Source organism: Lacerta agilis, chromosome 10 (assembly GCF_009819535.1).
Source record: "Lacerta agilis isolate rLacAgi1 chromosome 10, rLacAgi1.pri, whole genome shotgun sequence".
NCBI classification, from domain to species: Eukaryota; Metazoa; Chordata; class Lepidosauria; order Squamata; family Lacertidae; genus Lacerta; species Lacerta agilis.
The window spans coordinates 47280332-47303009 of NC_046321.1; the positions used below are offsets into that span (position 1 = coordinate 47280332).

Sequence of the window (22678 nt, forward strand, 5' to 3'; positions counted from 1 at the left end):
CTAAAGTTAGTAACATTGCAATGCATGGAACCTGTTGGTTATAAGTCATTTGTTTTATTGATTTCGAAAGGATTTAACAATCCTTTTAGGATTTAACAATCAAATTTAGGATCATTAGGGCCAAAAAGTTTACTTTTCACATCTGTGGCAAAACATTATGCATGCCTGTGAATAAGTAATTCATTTCCCTCCTTCTCCTATCATAGCATCAAACCTGAATGACTTACGTTTTTTTCTGAAATTCAGTGTGGAATTTGTTTGTCTGGGGAAAAAAATCTCAGGGATGTCACCTGCATTTCTGAACTGGATCAGGGCATTCTATTTCTTCATACTATTTCCTGTTTTTTTTTCTCTTCCCTCCTTTCTTGATCAGACCCTTTGGTAAAGCACATCTGATTATTAGGGGTATGCACTAACCATGAAATTTTACTTGGACTCCCAATTCAGCTGCTTGGAAGTAAGCCTGATTTGCTTCTGACGACATCTGCTTCACCTCAGGTTTGAATGAGGACCTGTGAAACTTCGTGTCTCCACATTCACTGTCATGGGGAAATAATAAAGCAGTTTTAATGCCGTTAACTTTTGGTGACATTTGATGGAATTTGTGTGCTTAGTAGCCCCTGTAGAGTGGCTATAAAGCCTGCCAAATTTCAGACAAATATTTCTAGGGGCATTTTTGCTGGTCACTTTTCTCATTTAGTCTCATTTAGAAGAGAGAGCAGAGTCCATATAACTTTTTTTTTTCTGGCAGAATTGCATGAAAATTGAAGGTTTGATAGCCCCTCCTGAGGGGGTGAATACTGCTACATTTTGGGAGGGTAGGTGCAGGGGTAAAGTGCAGCCTTTACCATTTTGAGTTGTTGAAGAGGATTGGCAATGACAAATATGTTCTGCCTCCACTGTTGGAGAAAGCAGGTATCTGAATGCCAGTTGCTGAGAACCACAAGTGGAGAAAGAGAGGGAAGTTGTGCTTGTTTTCTTGTGAACCAGGCATCTGGTTGCTCACTATGGGAGGCTGGACTTGTTGGTCCATTAGCCTGATCCAGCCAGCCATTCTTATCTCCTTGTGATTTACTGTTGTTTTGTGGGCAATTTTCAAGAAAACAACAAACATCAAAGAGGTGCTCTTGATAAAGAAGCCAGGGAAATTTCAGAAGCATTCATGTGGGTATAAGGAATAAGAAAACAGTTCGTGGTTCTTCCTGGGCTTGTTTTCTGTCCAATTGACAATGAGCAAATTCATTCCTTCTGCATCCCTTCCCAGACCACTGTGATTTACAGTAAAAAGGAGAGTCCTGGAAAAGCTATTCTCTGTTTAGAAGCTAGAGTTGACAGTCAAAAAACTTCACCTCTCATCTTCCTCCTACAATTGCCCTTGTCCTTAAATTGGAAAATGTAACTATTTGAAAAACACAGTCTGAGCCTGTTTCTCTGGGACCTCCAAAGCAGTCCAAAAGCTTCAGTAGCAGCCTGATTCAGTTTGGGACACCTCAAAGGATACCCACTTGATCGCAGGAGAGCCTCATATCTCTCTGAAACTGCCTTTTTTATTTTCAAGTTTTGGGATTCATCAGAATCAAATGCATGCCCCCTGATAATTGTAGTAGTAAATGTTATACTAGACACTAGTATAAATATCTCATGTCTCCCTGAAGACCCCTAAGCCGATTCATTTTCAACAAACTCTAGCTGTTAGAATTGGGTCTTCCTGATTCTTTAGGATAAGAATACAGCTTTGCTTCCCAACTGAGAACAATGACCACAGTCTTATGCACACTTGCTAGGAAGTAACACCCGTTGATTTTAGAAGGTCTTACTTTTGAATAAAATGAATTAGGGTTGCACTCCTAGGATTGTACTCCTGGTAACTGTCCCAGATGCCCCCAAGACTGATCCAGAAATGATCTGATTTATCATCATCATCATCGTCATCAAATGTGCTAATTTCCTGAGCCAATGGAAGGTGCTTGGGAAATGAAGCACACCCACTCACCAGCTCTGCATCCCTAAAAGGACCAACCACATCCTCTTTGTTTACCTGCCAGTAGGGATGCTTGCAATAGCAGCATCAGAATATTTTTCTTCTCTCCACCTCACCCCCCTTACTTATTGATGTACTTAAACAGCAGTGGCCTTTGGAACTGCAAGTCTTCTAAAGGGCTACTGCAATAAAGCTGCTTCTTGTAGCCTTAGGGAGCCTTTACATCAAAATCTATTGCCATTGCCATGTACTGTCTTGGGGATAAAGGTCTTCTGCAATTTACAGCTGATCAAAACTCAAGTTTGGGAGTCCAGAGAGCTATGTTAAATTATTGTTTCAAAAGGTTAACCCTGGCACCACATTCTTCTAAGTAAATAAAGGTCAAACTTTCCACAGCAAATGCTACTCACCATCTCTCCATCTGTGTTTGGGATGAGTAAAAAAAGGAACGGTTTTCAGTTTTCAGACCGATAAATGCAGTTGCCCATTTGCAATTGTCCGTAATTTTCAGATACATGGAAATGCAATTTCATTGAGAGTGCCTTGTGTTTTGCTTCTTTATTGAAGCATGCTTTCATTCAAGGAAAACAAAAATAAACAATGGAATCTAACAGCTTATAAAGGAAAGCATAGAAAGTGATAGGACAGAGGTGTGTGAAATCAAGATTGCTATGGAAATGTATTATGAAAATCTTATTTAAACTTCAGCATAATAAAACCCACTGGTAGAATGATTAAAAAGAAGGGGAAGTATTTGGCTGGCTTGTGGAATTTTTTCCCTTGATGAAGAGAAACATTATTAGTCTGATAACTAACAACACAAGGCCATTATTATTATTATTATTATTATTATTATTATTCAACTATTACATGATCCAACAGATGGATGTAACTTTATGTCAAGTTACAATAGGAGCTTTTGGAGCTTCAAATGTTGTTGGACTCCAGTTCTAATCAGTCCCAGGCAATATGTGCAATCGTCAGGGATGATGGGAGTTGGAGTCCATCCTTGCCCCAATAAAACTGACGGGAACGCAGCAGGACATCTCAGTAGTTGCCTAGTAACTGCCCTGTGAAGTTTTGCCCCGGAGCTAATCAAGAGACCCAGTGGGAGACATTTTTGTTGCTGGCCAGAAGCTATTGTGTAAAAAGTGAAGAAAATGGCTCCTGATGATTAATTGGGAATGAACTTGAGATAAAAAGTGAGAGCACACATTTGGTGAGAAGAAACCCATTGGAACTCCTTTGCTTTGGACCTCTAAAAAGAATCCGGCACAAGTTGAGTTGGGAAGGCCAGCTTCACATTTAATTACGTACAATTGCAAGTGTCTGAAAACATGCCTGCCTTAAGCTGCCATGGCTATTAAATAGGCATGGGATCCATTTAATCACAATTATTGAGTAATAATCTTATACAGTGCCAACTAGTAGAGGCTCCATAGGATAGTCAGGTAATGAGCTAGACAGATTTTCCATGCCTCTTGCTATAAATTGGCTTCCCAGCAGCAGAAAGATTTGCCAGTTTTGACTCATTTTAAAAAGTCACTATCTTCCTGTGAAGAAAGCACATACTTTGCACAATACCTCATTGTGTCACATTGTTCTTCACTGGGTTTCCCCCCCCCCCCCAGATCACAGAGGCATATATTCCTATGTTGGAGTCAGCTTTCCAATGTTTAACCAGTTCAGTGTTAAATTGGCCTTCATTAGGAATGTCACTGCTTGTCAGAGCTCAGAGCTGCCAGATAAGCAAAACTTTTCAGTGAGCCCCTAATTAACCATCAAGTCACGTCACAATATAAATCCACTGGAAAAGGAAAGGAAGAATATTCCACTCAAAGAGTAATGGCTCAGATTAATACTAAGCATAGTGTACTATTGTACCATTGTCAAATTACTGGTGTGCTACTCAAAACTCGTGAGTCTTCTGTTTTTTGGGGTACAGTGATATTACCATCAGAAAAGAGAGCCAGTATGATATAGTGGTTAGCCAGCCTTTCTCAATCTTGGACCCCCAGGTGTTGTTAGAGTACAAGTCCCATCATTCCTAGCTAGCAGGACCAGTATTCGGGGATGATGGGAGTTGTAGTCCAGCAACATCTGGGAACCCAAGGTTGAGAAAACCTGGATTAGACAGGTGTTGGTCTGCCGTAGTCGAAACAAAAATAAAAAAAAATTCCTTCCAGTAGCACCTTAGAGACCAACTAAGTTTGTTATTGATATTTATCTGAAGAAGTGTGCATGCACACGAAAGCTCATACCAATAACAAACTTAGTTGGTCTCTAAGGTGCTACTGGAAGGAATTTTTTTATTTTGTCTGGATTAGACAGTTCATCTAGGTCTGGAGAGTCAGCTATGAAGGTCACTGGATGACCCCACGCCAATCATTTTTAGCCTGATCTACCTTGAGTCCCTTGGAGGAAAGGTGGTAAAATAAAATGAATAAACAAATCACACAAATGTTTGTATGCATTAGGAAAAGGGGTATCTACATTACCCACTTTGCATGATTATTTTTTTATTCAGCATGTTTAGCTAATCCACTGCTACATCTGGAGTTGAGAAGAAGGCAAAATAAAGCTGTGTCAAAACCTCCAGATCCGTGTCCCCTGGCAATGTTTCCTGGATTTTAAACGTAACAGCATTGGAGCTGAGAGCTGAGAATTTTTCGTTTTGTTTGTTACCTTACATATGCATTGTATGCTATGGTTTTTAGTGTGTAACCTGCCCTGGAATCCCTGTGTGATGAAGGGTGGAGTAGAAATTGAACAGATAAAACCTTTGCAACACCTGCTAAAAAACTGCCACAGGGTTCCAACTGGGGGGAAAAGCTCTGGCTCCACCCATCATTGGTTTTCCCTCCAGCGACTGTTGGCATGTTTGGTTGGTCTCCACCTTCAGATTATCCCTGAGGATGCAGACCTTGGCAGAAACATAGGTTGTCCACCCCTTGCCTAAAGGGATGGGCTGCAGCAGCAGCTTTAGACCTCTAGTTTAGAGAGTAATAGAATACTATTCAGCACTGACTGACTGCAGGCATTTTCAGTGGAATTGGTTGTTAGCAGACAATCTGTCATTTCCTAGAGACCAGCAGAATTCTTCCATCAGCATATTAATGGCAGACAGTCATACACAGCTCCATTCAACAACTTTGCATCCTGACATAAGGAAATGAGAGGAGAGTATTTCTTTCTTTATTGGCATATGTAAAAGCATTTCATCCGAAGTAATATTTCTTGTGATATTGGTTTGTCAGTTTTTTTGGAAAACAAATACACAAAGTTATTTTGGCTGTCAGTTTACTAATACTGACATGTCAATCAAGATCCCCCCCACTTTTGAATAATCAGTAAGAGTGCTCATAAAAATGCATAATGCCTCTGACTATGACATAATTAGGAAGTCTGACATAATTAGGAAGTTTACAGTGTAACAGTGATGTTCTGAAGAGAGTACAAAATTTGTTTAATTCATTAATACACCTTTGACCTAACTTGTGTGTTTTCTTTCCTGTTGTTCTCAGTAAATGAATCCAATCTCTTAGCAAGAGAGAAATCTGTCTTTCAGTTTTTTGAATGCATGTTGCTAAGTAGTTGCTATAATTCTAAATGCAAACTCTCTCCATACTTCCCTTTGCAACAAAGACTTCATTCAACATTTTTATGGTTTTGGCTTGGAGATTTTCACTATTCCTAAACTATGAAGAATTCTATATGACAGCCACTGTAGCCTTTAATTCAATGGCTTAGTTCAGATATCATGATAAACTATGGTTTATTGCGATGTGAACCTAGCCTCTCCCATAGCTGTCAACCTTTCCCCTTTTTTGCGGGAAATTCCCTTATTATAGCATTGGGAAACAGCAGGGAGGGTTGACAGCTATGCCATGGACTCACCAGCAGTTTTGCTACACTTTTCCAATTTAGTTGTAGGAAAGAAATTAGAAGTTTTTTTGCTTTCAATTTTGATTAATCACAGCTTTGTGTTACATCCAAACTAGTTAATTTTAACTATGGTTTGTTTTAACCTAGTCCTTTTCTAAATTATGGCTTGAAGTTTTGTTTCAAACAAGTCATTGTTAAAATTAACCAGTGTGTTAGGTGGTTGTAAGGTCCTCAGTTAATTGCTTATGAGTGACCAGCCGAACTCCGTAGCTTCTTTTTAATGGTTTTATTGTGCAAAACTATTTACAGTGCAGAGCTAACAAATCACGTCTGTCTCATCCATCAGCAGAATACAGGAGTGCCCCTTTCCAGTCCCCCCCCCCCAGCATAAGAGTCTAGGGATACGAAATCCCCTCCTTCTTTCCCTATGTGGCACCCCTCTGCGCAATTGGGGGGACAGAAGTGGCGTTCCTCCCTCTCCACCAGCGGGGTGTGAGGTCTCTCTAAAATCCCCAGAGCCTTGGCTGCCAGTTCCCTGAACCTCTTCCCCTTCCCCACTTGAGGCATCGCTGCTGCTCCCGCTGGAAGAGGAAGTACTGCTTCTCAGGTGTTGCTGAGGCTCTCTGTAGCACCCCGAAAGCCCTTGCACCACCCTGCACTAAGCTTGGGAGAGTTCCCTGACAGTGGTGTTGACAGGGCAAACTGGGGTTGATCAAAAATTGTAGCCGAAACTTCCAGACTCTTCTTTGCGGCCATGTCAGGAGTTTGCAAAACTAGGGGAAGCTATGCTAGTTCCCATCATGATAATCCATGGGTTCTCAAGGCATTCAGATTAGGCCAATATGTACTAGCAGGCATTGGTAGCATCCAAGGTATCAGATGAGCAGGAGGAAGCATGCAAGGCCAGGCTGAAACTAGGCTCATTCCCATCACAATAAGTCATGTTCTACTATGATGTCCAACATGGCCAATATGTGGTAGATGGCATGAAAGCATCAGAGCAAACATTTCCAAGGAGCACAGTGAGGTTTCTGATGATAGGCTTTCATTTTTCCTTGTGTGTTATATAGCACATCCAAATGCATTCTTCCTGCCAACAGAAAAATGTTCATTCCCTCCAAATCAACACAATTCTCATTGATATCTTCATCTCATCTCCCCCCCCCCACTCAATATCTCACTTACAACTTCTTTCCAAGAGTATGCAAAGGCAGAGGCAGAAGGGAAGTTGGGCTTAAATTTGCAAATAGTTTGTTTTATTGGCACCTTGGGATTTGTTACAGAACTGGAAGGTCTGGTGTAGATTTTCTTCTGTAGCTGCAAAAACATTTGAGAGGGAGAGTGTGAGAAGCTGTAAGTAAAAGCTTTGGGTTTGGATTTGCTGCTTAATACTATAAAGGGGTAGCCAGAAGGAGGCTTAATGGTCTAATCTGTGTAACTGACAAAAGGAAATGAACTCTGGGAATATATTTTAAATCATATCACAGAGAACATGGTAACCTGAATACACAACATTGTAGTATGTGATTTACTTCATTAATTACCCAATTTATGCATTATGTACATTGGGGGGGGTGTCCAACCATGGTCTTGGTTTGTCGTAACTGGGAATATCAATATTGCTAAACAAGATAGATTTCAAATTAAGCATTTTCCCCAAGGTATAATGAAATACTATGGTTTTTTGAGAGAGCTGGATCAATTGTTCCTATGTGGGTTTTTGTTAGTTTGGTTGGTTTTTAATACACTAGCTGCTGTCCTTCCTGTTTCTGGAACTAATTTGTAGAGAACTGTTCACTACTTAGTCTTTATTACTTTAGCAAACTCTAGACATAGATTTGCTTTACTTCTCTCTCTTTTTTTGGGTTCCACTTCTCAAAGAAGTACTAAACAGCATCAGCAGAGATTTGGTACAATAGCTTGTGTTGCTTGAAAGTTCTACCTTTTCACATTCTCTGGGAAAACAATATGTATGTCCAGGAAAATAGTTTGTTACAGCTCGAAAAGCATTCTAATTATTAAGAATCAAATGGTGCGATTCATATTCAAAAATGTGTTTAGGACTATTCTCTCTCTTCTATAAGCAGTCTTTGCAGTCATTCCCAGAAGCATTAGCTCCTAGATAATGGGAGTTAGGATTTAATGTCTTGACATTCTACAGAAATAGATAATCCTGGTTTACATGAGGCAGCCTGGTGTAAGGATTGCCGGCAGGAGATAATGGCTAGAAATATAACTATTGCTGGAATCATATTTTCCCCACTTGCCATGGTCAGTTGAAACACAAAGCAGTCTGTTTATCATTTGTCTTCATTGACTGAATTGGAAATGTTTAAACAATACAGAGTATAATTTAATGTTGTTTTGTTTATGGTTCTCATTTATTTTTCATTTCACATTTTCCCCCAAGAAGGCTTGCAAAGTTCCAGTTCCTATTAGATTTATTGCAGACTAGAATATGGAGTTTAAACACTTCTGCTTAGAAATATTCATATATCCTGATCATGAATTCATCAGTTTCTTTTGTGTGTCCACAAACAGCAGCTTATGCTAGTTTATGTTACAGTCTTGTTGCTGTTTTTCCTTTTCTGTTTGATGAACAGACATTGATGAATGTTCAGATGGCTTTGTTCAGTGCGACAGCCGTGCCACCTGTATTAACCTCCCTGGATGGTACCACTGTGAGTGCAGGGATGGCTACCATGATAATGGCATGTTTTCACCAAGTGGAGAGTCATGTGAAGGTCAGTAAAGGGGTAGCATAATTTATGTGCTTTTGCTATGCATTTGTGTTTGAGTCATGCTTGGTGTGGCTGACTTTAGCCTGGTTTGCACGGCACTCTATGCCAGACTTTGGCTTCGCTCAGTGTGGTGTAGCAGCAAAAAGGACTAAAGTGGCTGCAAAACCCTCTCTTAAGAGCTCACACTTTTGCATGGCCTTGCATGTTGTGCAAACCAGGCCCCAGACTGAATTCATTGTGCCTGGGCCATCTTCAAATGTAAGCTTCAAGGTACCCAAGGAACTTAAATTCTTTGATGACTTAAACAGACAAAGGGAATTATTTTAAAAAATAATATTAATCTGCAATTAATCAATTGGTACATAGATAGATAGATAGATTTCTTCCAGAAAACTCAGGATTTCTGTGACTGAGGATTTTTCCAGCAATGTGAATTACTCAGAGCAGACCCACTGGAATTAATTATCATGACAAAGTTAGGTCTGTAAACATCAAAGGTTCTAATCTGGTTATAACTTAGTTGAATACCACCCTATATCACTTCCCAGACCAGAAGAGCAGCCTGATCCATAACCAAGTAAAAATGAGATTCCTTTTCTCATAGATCATTCTTGATTTGCTTCTCCTTCACAACTCAAAGAAACAGGAAGGTCCCAGCACTCAGTGGTACATATTCAGTGAAAGGTGTCAAAAAAGGCACTGCACACAATAGCTTGGCTAAAAAGCTAAATCCATGGAAGGAAATTCATGGAAGGAAAGAGGCGTACAAGGCACCATTCAACCGTCTTATGGACTGTACTCCAGATTTGTGTAGGGTTTACTCTTTAGCCTTTTCTTCTCCTAAAGATGTTTCACAAGGCAGCGGGTATGGGTTTTTCCTCGAGGTTTACTCCCCAAGCCTTTCTCACGGATGAGTATGGCAGCAAGGCAGTGGAGGTTTCCTTTTCCTAGAGTTTTCCTTCTCCTAGATGCGGCAGTGGGGTGTTGTTGTGCAAGAGAATGCAAAAAAAAAAGCATGTCGCTGGTAACTTTGGTTGCTCAATAGATTGTGCAGCTTTAAAACTCACTGCCCACTACCTCAAGAGAATGTTGAATGCAGCTCTTAGTTCTATCTAAGGTAGTACTGAACCACAAATGCTAGCATGTCCCTATCAGTCATTCAGAAACTATGAAACTGGGCAGAAATTCAACAATTTCTTCAGTTGTGGGAGATAGGAGGAATTCTAAAAATGGTGCAGAATGGCGGGCGCAGGCTTATTAGACTAATTGGCAGAGGTCTTGTTGTATTGTTTTCCCCCTTTTAGAAGCAACTGATTTTTTCCACCAGTGCTGGAGCTGCAAATGACACTCAGCGAGCTGCCACGTTCTATTACAGTGCCTCATTGGGAACGACATATTATGATGTAGTCCCATTCCAGGCCACAACTGGGGAAAGAAAGATGGTGGCTCCCAGTGACCTGCCCCCATCTCTGCTGCTGTCTCCAGATAGATACAGTATGCAGGACTGTATGTTCAAATACAGTCTGAAGGCATGAAATGCGTGACCAGGCTCAGATTATGTAGTAAGAATCCCTGATAAAAAAAAATCTGGGAACCGATGAAGTAAGCCAGGCATAGGCAAACTTGGCCCTCCAGATGCTTTGGGACTACAACTCCCATCATCCCTAGCTAACAGAACCAGTGGTCATGGATGATGGGAGTTGTAGTCCCAAAACATCTGGAGGGCCAAGTTTGCCTATGCCTGAAGTAAACTGTGCTGGCTATTTTGTGCCCATGGGCCCTATTAAAATGTAATGCCTCCATTGGAAGGTGTGCTGTTCCTTCTTCTGTCTATGTGCATATAGGGTGGATCTGAAGAATTGTAGCCTACCTCTAAATAGGCAAGGAAGGCATTAACTTGTGATCTCTGTTTAATCATAATGCTAAAGGTATGGTTCACCTCTTCCACTGCTGACTTCTCAGTCTGAGACAGAAAGCGAGAAGTAGATTGCAGATGCAATGCTAGCCATATAATCACTCCTAAATTTTACTGGTTTCTGAGTAAAAACCATCTAGTTTTATGTGCTTCCTCTTTTGCTGTAAATAATAAATGTACATTTTAAGGAAACCTCTTATCGCACAGTGAAACTACTGCCACCCGTGGGGTAATATTATGCTGCTTTTACAGTTTGTAGAAACTACTGCATTTAGCAAAAAGCAATTTGAGCAACAGTATTTCAAGCTTAGAAACACAGGGATTGTTGGATGCTGTGGCAAATGGCATTACATGGAACAGCAGGTTAGTGGGCATGCAGTTATTTTAAGCTGCAGCTCTTCTAAAACAAAACATCCAGTCGTATTTATTTATACAGGTAAGTTTTGGGTTGAAATGCATTTGAAGGAAGACAACACAGCATGTTCAGTTATGGTCTGTTAAAACCAAATTGTTGCAAGAGGGGGGGGGTTCATTTTGTCTAAACCTAAATTTCAAAAATTCTCTTCACTTTTTTTTTTGTATCATTGACGGTCCAGATTCTGTACATAATCATACAGAAGGAAGATTAATCTTTGAAGGTCTACCAGTGGATTTTTTCCCCCTCTTCTCAGATATTCTTTTTTCCTTCAAAGTCAGAATGAAGCAGTGTCTGTTATGTATCTTTTTCTGGTGAAGGTTAATTAACAGGCGGAAGGGATAAGCAGGGCTATCACACATATCCAGATTCAAGACGTTGGATTGTTTGCATCATGGGATAGCAATGGGGCAAAACCTGAAAGCAACTAGCTTTACTTTCAAGCAAAGATTGGGAAGCTAGGACTGGGGTGCAAAATATTGCCCCCATATTATATAAAAATAACACAGAGAAACAAATTGGTTGGCACGTATTATACACATACAGTCTGTTAATACAGAGGAGAAAATAAGGCTAAATGTTCTACATAGCAATGGCAGTACATAATGAAACACAGCACAATTCCGTGAGGTAGAAGCTGCAATGCATTTCTATAATGTATCATTTTAAAATGACATGGGAGTGATAATAGTGACATACCACCTGGTGCCTGGAATTAACGATAACTCCAAGCTCTGACTCCCACTCTCTCCCTTCCTTTTGCTGTGTGCAGCGATAATTGACACTCTGTTTGGTCCCTCCATTCTCACTATTTTATGGTGCTTGGTGTTCCTGTTACAGCTGTAAACAAAATGTCAACCACATAACTCACTCTTTATGGTGGTTTGCTGCCAGTCCAAAATCAAAGCGTAGAGCAAGATTCTTGCAGGGGTGGATGATTTGTGGTGCAACACTTTTGCAGATAACGGCTGAGAGTTTGATGCTGCTAAATAATGCAGATGTGTATTTCATTTGTGCAGGCTTCATGTCTATTTCCTTGCATTTTTTGGTTGTTGCCGATTTTCATAATATTTATTTCCAGAATGCCTTAGGCACATGGCAACCCTGCCTGCCTGCACAATACCGAAACAAAAACAAAAACCAAGTATTGCGCAGCAGCTTTCAAAATATTAAAGTTAAACAACTAGAATTTAAAACAATACTAATACATATTAAAACATAACGTTTAGGAAATGTAGCACACACTCCATGCCTGCAACCCAAAGGCTTTCCTGAACATAGCTGTCAACTTTTCCCTTTTCTTGCGAGGAATCCTATTCAGAATAAGGGAATTTCGCTTTTTAAAAAAGGGAAAAGTTGACAGCTATGTTCCTGAATGCTAGTTTAAGGAAATTTTAAGGTTGCTTACAACTCTTCTCTTTTAGACAAAATTGCAAGCAATGAATGCAACCACAGAGATATCCCAAGATCTTGCTGATTTCAGGATGTAGGCAGTTAGCTTTACTCAGAGTAGACCCACTGACATTAATGAACATGAGTAACTTAGGACAGTCGATTTCAATGGGTTTACTTTGAATGAAACTTAATTGGATACAAGTCAGACCACCTCTAGAGAGCAAATGACAACATGTGTGAGAGAATATATAGGCACATTAATTTGTAAATACATGGATATCCTGCTACTAGTTTAGCCAGGCCTGTGCAGAGCATATATGAGGCCTGGTGTGTGAGTCTTGTCTATGAGATGTGCCAGTGGCAGTGACACAGGTCTGGATTTTGCTATCAGAGCCTTGCAAGTGCATGCATTTTGCACAGTGCCATTCCATCCATTAGGTCCCCAGTCGGCTGGGAGGCACGGGGTATTCTTGGCATGACAGCATAAATCTGGCAGGCCTCGGGCGGACGCCCCCAGCCAGCTTAGCCTTCTGAGGCCTGGGATCTGATTTTAGCTCTAAAGGATTCAGCATATTTATTACCCATAGTCCATATTTGTTATATCACCTTTAAAATCTGTTTTGTATGTTTTGGCTTAATATGTTTAGTTGTGAGATCTTGGCTTGCTTGCTTTTTTTAAAAAAAAACAAACCTAAAACAAAAGCTACCTAAATAAACTTGATATACAGTTTAATCAGCAAACAAAGTTCTCCCTTTATTGCTCTGCCACCCTGCAAATGCCACTTTTTACAGCTGTTAATTAAAAGACCTGATGCTGTAATAGAGAGTCTGAGTTGTCCTCAGGCTTCCAGTAATAGAACAGACACTAGCTTGTCCCCAAAGTTGAGACTCAACAAGGCAGGAGTTGATGGAAAAGGTAGATGAAGTAAATGTAAAATATAACAAGGAAGAACTTGTGCTGATCACATCTAACAATGTCCTTGAAGTCCATGTTGTTCTTGCTTAAATAGTCCATAGCCCATAAAAGCGTAACCCTTGTACCTGAAGGGCATCTGAGGATGGTTCCAAGTTGCACGCCAACCTGGAGCCAATGCTGGCAAAGCTGGCATCCATATTGGGTTGTTGCATGATGAAAAGCAGCACCCATTCTCTTCTCACATGCCTTACTCACCCAGCTTGAGCAAGGTTTATATCAGGATTGGGGAACCTTTGGCCCTCCAGATGGTCGCTGACTGTTGGCCATGCAGCCTGGGGCTGATTGGAAATGTAGCCTAACAACATCTGAAGGGCCAAAGGTTCTCCAGCCCTGGTGAATGTTGTGATGCAACTGTAGACTGCACCAGCAAAGCAGAGAGAGCTCAGTCTGGGTCTACAAGCCACATGCAAACTTAAGGCTTATCTGAGTATTTGGCAGTTCTGCTTTTTCCAGTGCCACATGGATCCTCAATACTGCAATGTAGGTTAGGGCTGCCTCCAAGAACTCTCAACAATTCTTCTTCCCATATGGGTCCCAGCGGCCCCACATATTGAGCTAGCAATCAAGTAGCCTTTTGCCTGGCCCAGTCAACTTCAAGGCACCCATGAATTTGTACCTCAACAGTTGGAATCCAAGGGTGCAATAGATTGAATAAGAATACTACCCCAGTACTTAAAGCTAATATCTGGAAGTTCATATAAGAATTTCCTTGCTTAATATACAGTAAGTAAGGCTCTGCACAGTTATTTCACTTGAACTTCCACTCATGTAATTAATGGTGTGTAAATTGTAATACGAAGAATTTAGACTTGAATGCATATTACTTGGGATTTGAGGCTTAATGGCCGAGGATAATTTCTATCAACTGTAGCCAGGCCAGTTTTTGTTAGTGTCTTTAGTTTAAAATCAGTCCATGGCTGTTTCTTTGCAGACATTGATGAATGTGCAACAGGAAGGCACAGTTGTGCCAATGACACAATTTGCTTTAACTTGGATGGTGGCTATGACTGTCGGTGTCCCCATGGGAAGAACTGCACAGGTGACTGTATCCATGAAGGCAAAATTAAACACAATGGGCAGATTTGGGTTTTGGAGAACGATAGGTGCTCTGTCTGCTCCTGCCAGGTAAGTCTGATCAGAATTAGCAGGGGGTTCTTTGAGGGGTGGGAGAAGGTGAAAAAGCAAAGCAGGATACTAAAGATAGAATAGTTTGTCCCCCCCCCCCCGAGGGAAGAAGGCGGTATGCTTAAGTCACTGCTGCCGATTTAGTGAGGCAGAAAAATAATCAATTTAGCCCAAATTTCCTGTTTCCAACAGATGGCAAGGTGGGAGGAGCTGTCGGCAAAACTCACGTGCCACAATTTGCACCAACAGTAGCCCTTGTTGCTAGAGCAAAGCCACAGCTGGATCCAAACCACTATATTCAAAGAAAATAGCCCACCCTTATTTGGAACATTATATTGTCAATTGCGCACAATGTTACAATTTTTTAATCCTTTCCTTCATTTTAAATTAGCTATGAGAATTTAAGAGCCCTGCAGACTTACACAAAAGTCTCACTTGTGACTGTTGCTCTGAGGCATGGAGGTAGAACTTAGCCTTAACTTCAGTGAATTAGTCTGATCCTGTTTTAAACCAGATTTCGTTGAAGTGCTTTCCATAATTTAACTATGGAATTACGCGAAGAACCATTTCCTCCTTTTGAGTTCCCTGAGTCTCCAATTCTTAAACTAGTTCTGTAGCTTTGCAAACTGTTAGTTATTCATTCCCTCACCATAGTTATACAAGCTGATTCTAATTTTTCCTGCATGCTGCTCTGTCTTGCAACGGTAGAGTGGATACGTAATGTGTCGGCGAATGGTATGTGACTGTGAGAACCCCACAGTTGACTTATTCTGCTGCCCTGAATGTGACCCAAGGCTCAGCAGTCAGTGTCTACATCAAAGCGGTGAGATCTTATACAACAGTGGAGACACCTGGGTTCAAAATTGTCAACAATGCCGCTGTTTGGTAAGTCCTCCTCCTACAATAGACAATTAAATCAAAACCATTTGCAATCATGAGTTACATCTGCCTTAATTGTTCATTTATTATGCATGTTTTTTAAAAAGGAAATTAATTTTTTTCTATTGCTCAATTGATCAAAGACTGAACATTTCAGACCATAGATAGAATCATAGAATTCTAGAGTTGGAAGGGACCCCAAGGGTCTTCTAGTCCAACCCCCTGCAATGCAGGAATCTCAACCAAAGCATTCATGACAGTTGGCCACCCAACCTCTGCTTAAGAAACTCCAATGAAGGAGGGACCATAACCTTTTGAGGGAGACCATTCCACTATCAAACAGCTCTTACTGTCAGAAAGTCTCTCCCCCCCCCCATGTTTAGTTGGGATCTCCTTTTTTTGTAACTTGAAGATACATCTAATCACAACATGAAAATCTATTGTTCATATTTGACTGTAAAAAAAATTATCTAGGGAATAGAAATAATGTCTCATTACCAGTCACGGTTGAAAGAGCAACCTGAAATAATTGAAACCCAAGGAGTACACTGCAAATATTTATTGAAAGTGAGCCCTTATCACAGAAATAAGTTTTTCCCCAGCACAGGGTGCAATTCAAAACACGCTTGACACCTTTTGAGATCCGTGGAACTACATGTACAATTCACTACTTAACTCTGTTTAAATCCATGTGACTTTAGCATGCTCAGTTTTCTCGGAGCTAGATCCTTAATCATTCAGTTTCCATTGCTTGCCTTTAGTAACTGCAAACAAATCCACACCACAAACCTTTGCCATTTTTTGTTAGAAGTCCCATTGCATTCAATGAGGGTTCTGGCAGGTTAGTGGGAAAATGCACCCCCGGCAGCACTCAACAGGCCCTCAGCCTGAGCAAGCTTCCCTGCCCCCTTTTATGATGGTATAATAGTGTCTTAACATAATATGAATGATGATGATATAACAACATAGAATTAATGCTCCTTTGTCCATTTTTTTTAAAAACAACAACAACAGCAGGGTGAAGTGGACTGTTGGCCCTTGCCTTGTCCAGATATGGAGTGTGAATTCAGCACCCTCCCTGAGAATGAATGTTGCCCTCACTGCGTCACTGACCCCTGCCAAGCAGATACCATTAGGAACGATATCACCAAGACTTGTCTGGATGAAACTAATGTGGTTCGCTTCACCGGGTCCTCTTGGATCAAGCATGGCACAGAATGCACCCTCTGCCAGTGCAAGGTACTGAAGAGCTAAATCGAGCTGTAGAAGGGTCTTTTCCAGTTGGCCTTACGGTTTATAAATATTGATGCATCTCATCTAGTCGCTGGGATGTCTCTTTCCACACTTGCAACATAAATCATTCAGTGTTGTTGACATCATTCTTTTCTGCCAGGGGGACAGGAGCATTCAAGAATCTGGATAATGGTTTAGATGTACTAGCAAGGCAAAATTCTCAAAGTCCATGCACTGTCTGACCTTGAAGCTATCTAGCCCTCTATACATCTACATATGGTATACTTTTTATGGAAATATATTGGCTCAGCTGTGATTGCTGACCTCGCTGTTAACAGTTTTGAGAGGCATTTTGAAGATATTTAAACTATCAAATGATTTCCCATATAGGCCATAACCTTCTACACCTCCCCTCCCCCCCCAAAAAGTATTTTCTTTCAAGAAAAGAACATTACCCAAGACATTCTTGAAGCTTTGCTGTGATCAAACATTTTTTCATGTTCTGGCATGGCAATAATGGAAATACAGCCATTGCTTCCTTGTTTTTATAAAGTGAACGGAACAGAATCGACATGATAATTTGGGTCTTTAGTATTCCTCAGGGTCAACAAGAAACACTTATCTGAAGAAGAAGGGCGCACAGTGCCATGCTGACATGACTCTTGCAGCCTCTAAAAATAGTTAAGGAAAAGGGACTGGAATAAAGTGTTCTCATTTATACAAGTGTTGCAAAGTGCATTCCCTACTTTTCTCACTGAACCCATACAAGTACTCTACCTGCTACACCCCACCCCACCTTTAGGGCTCTTCAGTTTAGAGAAAAGGTGAGCAAAGGTGTATAAGGTTCTTCACGGTGCAGACAAAGTGGATAGAGAAAAGTTTTTTTCTCCATCTCTCATAACACTAAAACTCCGGGACTTTCAATGCAGCTGAATATGGGAAGATGTAGGCTAGACAAAATTGCACAGCATATAGTTCAACTATGGAAGATGCTCCCACAGGAGGTTGTGGTGTTTACCACCTTGGATAGCTTAAAAAAGAAGATTATGAATGATAAGGCTACTAGCCCTCATGGCTATGTTGCATCTTCGCAGTTGGAGGGAGGATGCCTCGGAATACCATTTGCTTGGAATCACAAGTGAGGAAAAGGTTGCAGTCAAGTCCTGCTTGCAGGTTTCCCATATGCATCTGGTTGTCCACTATGAAAACAGCATGCTAGAGTAGATGGGTTTTTGCCTCATCCAGCAGTGTCTTCCTATGTTCTTAACTCATACCAATAAACTGAGCAGAATTAGCTAAATTGAACATTTACCACTTCCTCTTCCCACCAACCACAGTCTTATTATGTCATCCCTATGATCCATGCCTGCACAGCTTTGCTTGAAAGTAGCTCACGTGCATTCAGTGGGGTTGGCCCCAAGTAATGGGGTACAGGATCAGAACCTAACAATGTAATACTTTACATACTTATTTTGAAGTAACTCCTACTGGCTTCAATGGAGCTAATTTCCAGGTAACTGTGTATAGGATTGCAGCCTAGTGGATGAAAAGAAAACTCAGCTGTAATTTTAGGACTGTGCACAACTCCCTGATCCACCGTAGGGGGGTGCTCATCTGTGGCCCCCATGTTGTGACCCAGGGACCACCCACCCCATACCCGTTCCCAAATAAATTTAGGGGTGGACTAATTTTTGTTTGTTTGTTTACCCTATGGATTTATCAGCATACATCCAGATTTTAATTTTCCTTGTAACCACATACACAGGGGAATGGCTGGGGAAGAATATGTGAAATGAAAGAGCAGCTGGTTTTCTTTTATGTTGATGCATTGAAAATCATAATATACCACTTTATCCTTGAAACAGAATCTGTGCTTTATTTCTTGCCTAACATATGGTATAAGCATTTTGGCACCTGAATTTTAAAACAATCCAAAAAGGTCATTCAAATTAGACTTAATAGTACAGTATACTGTGTATACAGTAAAAAAAATGAAACATTAATGCCCTGTACATTCATAGAGTGCATCTCACAGAAGGTCAGAGCTTTAGGATAAGCCTCTGTAGTCGAGCTACAACAAAATAGGTTTACATAAAATCATTTAAGAATTCAGAAAAGCTGGGCATCGTCTGAAGCAGCTTTAAGCACAAAACCATTTTGAAACCGCAAGTGGAAAAAGTGAGCAGCAGGATTGCTGTCATGGTTTTCTAGGACCCCGTCATACAGCAAGTCAAGAAAATAAAATAACCAATTGCCCAAATGCAATTCTAAGCAAACTTGTTTATAAAGGCAGTAACTATGTTATGGTCTTAACATAGGACTGCCACCAGAAGTGGCATCCTCATGTCAACACCTTTCCTCCTGTAATGTCTAAGCACAGCTCAGTGTTCTGGCATTATGGAGTCTGTCTTTCCACACAGTCACCTGCAGCAGCCAATGATAAGAAAGCAGAGAAATGCATAACTTAAAAATGTCACTATACAGGCAGGGGTGGAACTGCTGTGAAAATGGTGAAGCTTAAATTTCAGGACCCCTAATCCTGGAGACGGGAAGCAGGTGGCGCTGTGGTCTAAACCACTGAGCCTCTTGGGCTTGCCAATCAGAAGGTCAGCGGTTCAAATCCCCGCGACGCGGTGAGCTCCTGTTGTTTGGTCCCAGCTCCTGCCCACCTAGCAGTTCGAAAGCACATCAAAGTACAAGTAGATAAATAGGTGCCACTCCGGCGGGAAGGTAAATGGTGTTTCCGTGCGCTCCTCTGGTTCACCAGAAGCTGCTTAGTCATACTAGCCACATGACCCGGAAGCTGTCTGCAGACAAACGCTAGCTCCCTCGGCCTATAGAGCGAGATGAGCGTGCAACCCCAGAGTTGTTCACGACTGGACATAATGGTCAGGGGTACTTTTACCTTTACGTTTAATCCTGGAGAGGCTCCAGAAGTGACTTAAGTTCACACTGCTTAAAACTTTTGGGTCTAGTAGACTCAATTTGAGTCACAAGACTCAAATGGATTACTTCTTTGTTGTATATATATTTCAACAATCCCAAAGTCTGAGAGTCAGTAGCACAGATGATGTAAAGGTATGGTAAACTGTCGTGGAACAACCCCATTGGGTAACAGTGATTAGCCAGACCTTGTTGCTGGTTGCGAAAAGGCCCCCATAACCGTTCAAGCTTCAGGGCCACAAAGGTGTAGGTCCGCCACTGTATACAGGTAAATGTGCCAAAATATTACAGAGAGACAATTTGTTTCTCTCTTCACTTGCATCCCAATATGAAGATAAACATGTAGTTCCCACCAAACTTCTACTGAAAGCAAGTACATATATCCGGTAGTTAGAATTGACCTGTAATTGCATTTAGTCCTTTCAAAGTGTTTGTTTTTGTTTTGGTATTGTTTTTCTGAACGATCACCTACTTTAAACCTTCTGTACTGTAAGAGAACCAGACTGGGAAAGGGAAGGAGAAATAATTTTATGCTCCCTTCCTTGAATAGTTTAAGTTTATTCAATCACATCTTTCCCTCTGTTCACAGGAAATGTGTGTCGGATGAAGAAACATAAGTTATCTTTGAGTTTTGGGGTCCAAAGGCACCACAAATCCATGTTTGCAAATTTATCTGTTTAGTGCCTTAATGTTCTGCCTTTCTTCCATCATGAAACTCAAGGTTGCATACAATAGATGGGTCCTCCAGATGCTGCCTTCACCCATATCTGCTCAGGTGCAGCAAGGTGGAGGCATTGCGGGTCTAGGCTTTATAATCCAGAGAAATCAGGCCCCATGCACAAGCCATTTAAACTGAGCTTCATGGGGGAAAGCTTATTTAGTGCTGCTTGCTGGGAACATACAGTCCAATTTAAACCAAAGCAAATGGATTTAAGCTAATTTACAATCTTAATACCTCAATTTAATTAGCTGCTGGACATGGTTATCCATCTCGTGTGCATCAGTACTTTATAGCTAAAGTGAATTGTGGGAACTTGCGAAAGTTATTTCTCCAGTTTCATTCGCCTAACAATTCAATTTAATGGAAACACAGCTTTAAGTTAGGCTTGTTAAGAGCTTTTGGATAAGTTACTTCTGGCCAGTGCCTTTTTCTTCTTCTAGAAAAATAAGTGCCGGTACTCACCATGAAAGTTGTTACAGTAAGTGCCACACTTTCTAACAACAACGAAAAAGAGGTGCCAATTCTGAATACCCTTGAGTATATCCTGAAAAAAAAAGCACTGCTTCTGGCTAGTAAAGCAGATGAAAAGGAAGGGAGCTAGAAGAAGCTAGAAGAAAAGTTGAGTATTATTTTTTTCATGCAGACCTTTCTTGACATTAGTGAACAGTGCTGGCTCGTGTGGCAGTTTCCTCCTTGGAAACTGCTGACCATTCATGACAGCAGCATTTGCCTCACTCTGCACTGTGCAAATGTGTGGTTGCTGACAGCATGGCCCAGCAATAGAATCTGTCTCTGCCATACAAATAACATTGGATGATTGCCTGGTGGGAACTCAAATCGCTCTCTTTATGTTGACATTCAGAAGTAAAAAAAAAAAAAGCCACTAAGTTAATTTTCACCGGAACATCAGAAAGAATTTAATGCAGAATTATTGGGTAGCAAATAATGCTGGTATTTTAGCACGTCTCCCAGCAGTCACGTGTAAATGCTTATACTCTATTTAAACAAAGTTGTTTGCATGAATGTAAATCACTTTCTCTTGTTTTTCTTTGTCTTCTCTAGAATGGGCATGTTTGTTGTTCGGTGGACCCACATTGCCTTCAGGAACTGTGAAGCTAATGACCATGTATCACAGGCAGGCAGTTTCTGGCTATAGAATTGTTTCCTTTGCAAAAGACTTATAGACCAAAAATTGTATAAAGCCAAAACTGGAGCAAGACCAGTTCCTTCCCCCCCCCCCCCATTAAAGTGCAGAAATGCTATGAATTGAATGAGCTATCACTTTCCTCATTCTGGGTGAAACGTGCAAGACTAGTAATGACTTCAGATGTATAAACCTGTGTTTGGGTGTGAGGTTCAACTTCTGGTCCAGTCTGTGTTTGACATCATTATGTAAGCTACTGGACTAGAGGAAAATTGACATGTTGTGCATATAAAGGTGTCAGAATCCTCAAGAATGTAAAAAGCTTTCTGGAGTTTTGAAAATACACCTCATCCATGGCCACAGATTTATTTATTTTGTAGCCTAATGAAATTTGAATCTACATCATCATTATTTTTTATTGCTCACTACAGAATTTTCCAGAAATCTTTTTTTTAAAAGGAAGATATCTTTTGGAAACACTGAATGTTGCAACAACATATGTACAGCTCTGAGAAACTGATTCAAGTTATTGTAAATAATAATAATATTGATGATGCACAGGCATGACTACTTAATATTGTCTGATGGGAGAAGTCATCTATATTTCCTCGTTCGACTGCACTTAGTTCTTGATTAAGTTTGTTCAGTATAAGCTCGTTCTTGTGCAAAATTTAAATAAATATTTCTCTTACCTTATACTGTTGAGTATCTGTCATTGTTGCGGGCTACAGAATGCATTCTTTCATTGCTTCTCTTCTTTTGCTAACATTGTTGAAAGTAAATTTTCCCATTTGGCAAGTTTTATTTGACATAGTGCGTACTGCCAAGTCTTACCTCTGCAGCCATTACTTTAACTGGTTTTAATGGGGCTTTTGCAGTGGAGGTTCGATAGCAGCTGTGTTTGATAGACAAATCAAACTCTGTGGAGGAAACCAGCAGAATCCTATGCATGCTTACTCAAAGGTAAGTATGGCTGGATTTGCTTGAACTTATTCCAAGGAGGTATGGATAGGATTGTAGCTTTATGCCAGTCCTCTAAAATCCTTTATACACTCCCCAGTGTACACTTGCTTCTGTGTAGACATGCACAGGATTGCACAGTTATTGGTACAAAGTGAAGCAGCTGTTAAAGGTCTGTTCTTCTGAATGTAGCTAGAACTTCACAACAATGGATTCTTTGACAGTTACTGGGATGCAGGGGTGATCATCAGATATGTCTTGTACCAAGATATGCTTGGTAAGAATCTTCAGGCCCCAAATATAAATTTTTGAAACCTGCTTTTTAAAGGGCAAATCATTTTCACAGATGCAAGCTCTGATTCACA

At 40.7% G+C, this 22678-nt stretch overlaps 1 protein-coding gene across 2 annotated transcripts in view; it reads left to right on the top strand.

The window, feature by feature from the left end:
* Positions 1-22049, top strand: part of NELL2 (neural EGFL like 2) — a 114467-nt gene extending 92418 nt beyond the window's left edge. The window contains exons 16-20 of one of the 2 annotated variants that reach the window (XM_033161655.1): positions 8470-8610; positions 14240-14433; positions 15142-15318; positions 16327-16551; positions 21272-22049. In XM_033161655.1, coding sequence (XP_033017546.1) covers positions 8470-8610; positions 14240-14433; positions 15142-15318; positions 16327-16551; positions 21272-21322 — 788 coding nt within the window. In that variant the 3' untranslated portion in view covers positions 21323-22049. The remainder of the gene's footprint in view (positions 1-8469; positions 8611-14239; positions 14434-15141; positions 15319-16326; positions 16552-21271) is intronic. The other variant, XM_033161656.1, reaches the window with a different exon arrangement.
* Positions 22050-22678: the final 629 nt, after the last annotated feature.